Source organism: Vigna unguiculata, chromosome 2 (assembly GCF_037176805.1).
Source record: "Vigna unguiculata cultivar grain cowpea cultivar isolate G323 ecotype 2 chromosome 2, ASM3717680v1, whole genome shotgun sequence".
In the NCBI taxonomy this organism is placed as follows: domain Eukaryota; kingdom Viridiplantae; phylum Streptophyta; class Magnoliopsida; order Fabales; family Fabaceae; genus Vigna; species Vigna unguiculata.
Genome location: NC_140793.1, coordinates 27,339,646 through 27,345,544, shown reverse-complemented (window position 1 = coordinate 27,345,544; position 5,899 = coordinate 27,339,646). Strand labels below are relative to the sequence as shown.

Here is a 5,899-nt window from a genome sequence, read left to right as displayed (position 1 = left end):
TAGAATTAGTCTCACTTCGAACTTTTAGATCAATTTAGTTCTACAACTTTAGAAATATGAATTTAGTCCTTTTAATAAAATTTTGTTAAGTTTATTTAACGTTTCAAATATACTTTTGGACAAACATCAAAGAAAAGATATATTAAACGGTCTAAACAACTCAAATGCTACATAAAACATATTTGAAACTTTAAATAAATTTAACAAAATTTTATTAAAAACACTAAATTCTCAGATTTTTTAAATTAAATTTTTTAAATTAAATGACTAAATTAAACCAAAATAATAATAAAAAAACTAATTTCAATTTTTATTAAAAGTTAAAATACAAGAAATATATCCAACCCTTTAAAAAAATAAAATTATAGAAACATAAAATAAAATAAAAAATTGTATAACGTATCTCGAAACCTTTCATTCTTTGACCAGTCATGTTTTATCTCTAAAAATATTCGAGATCTATTAAACAATTAACTTTTTTAAAAGACTACACTAATGGAATATTTTACCACTCAAAATTATTATTTTGCAAATTTTATCATATTAAGTTCTTTTTGTACACCTTCACTAAATTATAATTATTTTTGCATATTTTATCGTTTAATCTTCTTCCTTTAGATTTTACATCGTGCTTTTTCTTCGTGTTGATAAGAAAATGATGTTATTTTACAAAAAAATATACTAAAACAATTTTATTTTCTTAAGGAATGCCAACACTTTCTTTTAGAAAATTAACTCGACAAAAATGCATAAAAGTTAGAAATCATAAAGATAAAATAAGGATAAAATTTTTATTAATAAAATTCACAAAATAATAAATGACAAAATGTACCAGTAAGAAAAAAAAGAGAGGAATGTGGTAACAAAATAGTAGCCGATGAAAGTAAGGTAAAAAACATACAATTTGTTGTAAGCCCGATATACCAAGTCAACACGATTTAAAAAAAATAAAATAATAAACATACATTTTTCTAATATTTAATAAAACATTTATATTTTAATTTTTGTACTTGATTCATCAATTTATTTTATATTTTAAAACAAAAATACTCGTTTATTTGTGTCGAATGAGTGTAAAGTAGAAAAATGTAGTATCTGTGTGTTACTTTTCAAAAAATCAAACTTGATTAACTCAATCTCACTAAATGTTTTAATTTAATTTTCTTTCTTTGTTAATTTATTTATTTTTAAATAGGGCCAGTTTACACGATAAATTTTATCTTCCAAATGTTTGTTTGTCAAATCGGAAGGACTTGCGTTTCTCGAACGAGGAAATAACTAGTATAAAAACAACCAGCAAAGATAGGAGGTTTGGAAAGTATGGCCCAACAATAGTTTGACATGAAAAAGATATTGGGCCCTATCAATAGACATCAAACATAGAGGATTTTGGGCTGGGCCTGGAAATTCACCATGCAAGCTCATTCCAACGGCTAGCTCAAGTTAAAACATTTGTGATTAGAAAGCCGTTACGGTCTATTTATGGTTAATAAACGTTTTTTGCAGTAACCACCTTCCCTATTCTCTCCTTGTTGGATTTTCCTTCCTCCATTTTTTTCACCTTTCCTCCTCCAAACTCAGGTCAGTTTCTGTGTTTCACTTTTTTATTTCTTTTTCTTTATTAAAGTGTTTGGTTCACATGTTGAAACATTTTTAGCCATGTTATTTTATTGTTAGCATTGTTTAATGTTGAATGTATGGTTTAAAGCCATGCATAAAGCAATCTAATAAATTGAAATTAAAAAATGAAACCTCTCATGTTTAGTTTCAATTCATAAGAAACCAATTGAAAATGAGGGTAGCTCGATGTTAGGGATGAATCAATGAAACCTGAAATGGGAATTGGATTTGATGTTAACTTCTAATGAAGAATTGTATGTAGCCATGATGACATTGTAATTGGTTCTAATAAACATAGGATTGTGTTCCTTTTAATATTCTTAAGACTTCAGAGAACCTAGCTACCTGTGTTGGTAACATCTACAATTAGAGGTTCTAAATGTGCAGTTTTTCATGGGTTTGAAATTTGGAGGGCAGCATCGTGTCACAGGAGAAATTGTTAGATAATCTAAACCTATCACTTGCTCGTAGTCTTAGCTAATATCTCTATAACACATACTTGTATGAGAAGATTAATATAAATTATGATACTTCCGAGCATTTTCCTATGATAAATCATATATAGTTTTACTAGGAAGCACTCGTGTGATGAAATTTGAGTAAACGTGTTCCTCAAATTCAAGTTATGTTTTATAACATCCAATATTTGCCATTATCTTTGTTGAAAGTCAGATTCATATATTCTGTAACTTTTGTACCTCTGATTTATAAGCAAGAAGATTTGAATTAGAGGAACAAAATCTCCTCTAATAATGTGTACTTATTGTAAAAAGACCAATCAAACTGTGTGGTAGCATTCAAACACACAGTTCAAACATCTCTTGCAATTGGTCTTCCAATTTAGACAGTAATGTTTTGGAGGGTGAAATAATCTAAGTCAACTGAAAGGACAAGTTGTGTTTCTGCTCCAACGACTCTCTTTATCTGCAAACTGCAATTTTGTGTTTGCGTGTTTTGTCTCTGTTCCTTTCGTTATTCTTGGTTTTAGTCTGGGTTCATGCAGCTCTTCTGCCCTTTTTAGTATTCAGTGCAGGCAAACAGGATCTTCGAATGTCGTATGTGTAAAATTTCTAGCAATATGGGTGTTCATGAAGAACTCGAAGAAGCTAAAGCCGAAATCCAGAAACTCAAGCACAACGCAAATCTCCTTCAGAACATGAAGAAATCATATGATGCACATACCAATCAGATACTGGAGGCTATTTTCAAAATTGAGAATCTGAATCAACAACTGTTTCAAAAAGAAGATGAAACCAATGGCTCTCAGCAGAGAAATGAAGATTTAACCGATAGTGCTGCAAGTGATGAACTTGGAGCAGATTGTGATGAAAACTTTAGAAAGTGGAAAGATGAAAAGAGAAGGTTGCTGGTGCCGTTCGAGGAGGAAAAAGAGAAAATTGAGAACCAAGAACAACTGATGCGTGTGAACACAGAAGAGATTGAAAGCAGGAACGGTTGCATTCCAGTTTCAAACGACGGGTGTTTGAAAATAGAGAACAATTTGAAGACACCAAGGGAAATAGAAGAACCAGATGCCATGTTCCAGAAGTTAGAGGAGGAAAACATGAAGGTGGAAGAACAATTAAAATGGAAGGAGGAACAGTTTAAACATCAGGAAGAGGAGAATGAAACACTTAGAGAGCAGTTTAAAGCAAGTAAGGAGGAGTGGGAGATGCAAAAGAATACATTGCTTGACGAGATTTCTTCACTGCAGTTATTGTTAGACAACCATGAAAGAAAAGCAGATGATCTACAACACCAGTTAGTGAAGTGCAAACAAGCTCTTGCTGACGAAGAAAACCAGAGAAAATGTCTGGAAGATGAAGTCTCAAATTTGCAGAAAGAGAAAGAAGAGGAGTGTTTTCAGCTGATGAAGCAGTTAGAGTTGAAAGATGAATTGATCAATGTCCAGGATGATATCAATGAAGCAGCATATCAACTCTTCGAAGAGAGAGTTGAGGACATGGAAGCTGATTTCAAAGAACAACTTAAGGAAGCTTATGATGCTTTAGACCGGGCAAACATTGAACTGGATGAGAGAATATGTGAAACAAGTGAAATTGAGTATGAATTGAGAATGTGGAAGTCACTTTCTGAACGTTTGAAGAATGGTCTTGAAGTAAATCTTGTCATGCGCCAAGAACTGGAAAATTCACTCCTTGATCAAGTACATTTCAGTGAGAGCCTCAATCAAGAAAAGCATAGCTTGATTTGTAAGTTGGAAGATAGTGAAAATGAAATAGATCGTCTGCAGCAGCATGTTTTCCTATGTAAACAAGAACCAAAAGTAAAGGAAACAGAAGCTTCTTCCCCAGTAAGAGGATTAACATCTGAGTCCTCTGAAACTGTTGAAGTGAGTTATCTCCAAATCATAGAGGAGAAGAACAAGATTTTAGAGGAGTTTCAAAAGGAGGTTCTTTCGATAGAACAAGAATCTAATAGAAAACAATTTGAAAGTGCTGCGACTGCACAAAGAAATATGGGAAGAACCGATGAGGGTGAGGAAGAGACTGATACTGATATTCTTGAGGGAAACAATAATAGAACAGATGAGATCATGCAGCAGGTGACATCACTGGAGCAGAAGTTCACTGGCATCTTGACCTCAATTTCTTCACAGCTTTTTGAGAAACAGGCTGAAATTATTCATGTGAAAGAAGCTTGCAATATGATCACAGCAGCAGAGGTTCTAGCAGCAATTGAAATTGAAGAGAAGAAGTTTATGATAGAGGAACTTGAGGATGATATATGTGATTTGGAGCAGAAACTGGAGCTGCAAGAGGTAAACTTGAAGCAATCAGAACAGCTTGCATTGGACGTTGAAGAGGAAATGAATGCAAAACAGTTCAAAGCAAAGGAGTTGGTTGATGAAATGGAGAAGAAGCTAAGAGACTCAGATGCATTTCTTGAAAAGGTAAAGATAGACAATAGAGGTTTGCTTGAAAGTGCTACAAGATTGTCATCATCAGAGAGGGAAAGCTTGTTGAGTTTTGTTGAGGGATTAGATGATAAAATGTATGAGTGCACTGTTGCAGACACTCAACTAATGGATAGATTGAGAAGATTAGTGGAATCTTTTGAGGATGATCGTGAAGGAATGGATTTCAGAAAGGATGATGAATTGATTGTGAAAGAGAACATGATGATGCATTCTTCTTCGCCGGGGCTGAAGAAATCTGAAACCTTTTCTGAGCTAAGATCACCATTCAAGGAGCTCAACGTTTAGTTGCAATAGGGAAAATATTTGGTAGCGGAATGAGATGTGTACAATTATAGAGTATTTTGTACATGAACTTCATTTTCTTCACCCTGTATGTAACTCTTTTCGTTGGGTTTCAATGCACTTTGCCTTCAGTCACGCCTAGTTGTTCCATAAACATTATGCCTTTCTTTCAACAACTATTTACTGTGATTTCCGAAACAGACTAAATTCATTTGTTTAAATATTATTCCATTTCATAGTTTGGGTCCTTTTATTCTGAAAGGAGATTCCTACTCTTGTCTACGTGTCTATTAAAAGATGAATCCAAGCAACCCCTTAGTAATATTTTTAACTTTAATTAAGTTTTAAATTCTAGATAACTTTAAATATTTCAGTTGAGTTTTTCTTAATTTTCTATTGTCTTAAACTATTAACAAAATTTATATTTTTAATTGAATAACTGGATGACTTGTCCTATTATTTTACTTACCTATATTAAGATATCAAAATGGGTTTTAACTCGCGAATCAATCCACCTCACCACGGGTTCGAGCCAGGTTGAGTTGAGAAAAAAATTTACTTTTTTTTAAAAGTGGGTTGAACTCAACCCAGTTCACTTAACCCATGAGTACCCACCAACATCTTTTTACAATTTATTTTTAATTTTTTGTAATCATTGTTTACTACTCCTAATTATATAGGTTTACAATTTCATATTTTTAAATGCTAGAATGTTGTTCAATAATATTTGAATAGTTTGAATGTTTCATTAATTTGATTGTCATGTTATATGAATTACTCAAGCAACCGTCTTATAAACAAATTTTTTTAAATTAGCATGACAAAAATGTGTAGTTTTTTTATTTATATTTTGTTGAATAATATGACATAAAATGTGTAATATTAATCATATTTTCTTGGACAATCTCTTGGAAACAATTCATCATAGATTGAAAGACATTGGTTCTTGATTTTACTTTAATTAACATCTCATGGGTTCCTTAAAAAATTATTTAAATATTTGAATATTTAAAAATAAATATATAAATAATTTTTTATGTGGGTTGGTGACTAACC

General features: G+C 31.9%; 1 protein-coding gene across 1 annotated transcript; it reads left to right on the top strand.

The window, feature by feature from the left end:
- Positions 1-1,612: 1,612 nt before the first annotated feature.
- LOC114174683 (uncharacterized protein At4g38062-like) lies at positions 1,613-5,037 on the top strand. Its single transcript, XM_028059511.2, has one exon. The coding sequence runs from the start codon at positions 2,678-2,680 to the stop codon at positions 4,844-4,846; it is 2,169 nt and encodes a 722-aa protein (XP_027915312.1). The 5' UTR covers positions 1,613-2,677; the 3' UTR covers positions 4,847-5,037.
- Positions 5,038-5,899: the final 862 nt, after the last annotated feature.

Excerpts from the sequence above, each read along its gene's own strand:
- LOC114174683 (XM_028059511.2), top strand. The coding sequence starts at position 2,678 with ATGTGTAAAATTTCTAGCAATATGGGTGTTCATGAAGAACTCGAAGAA.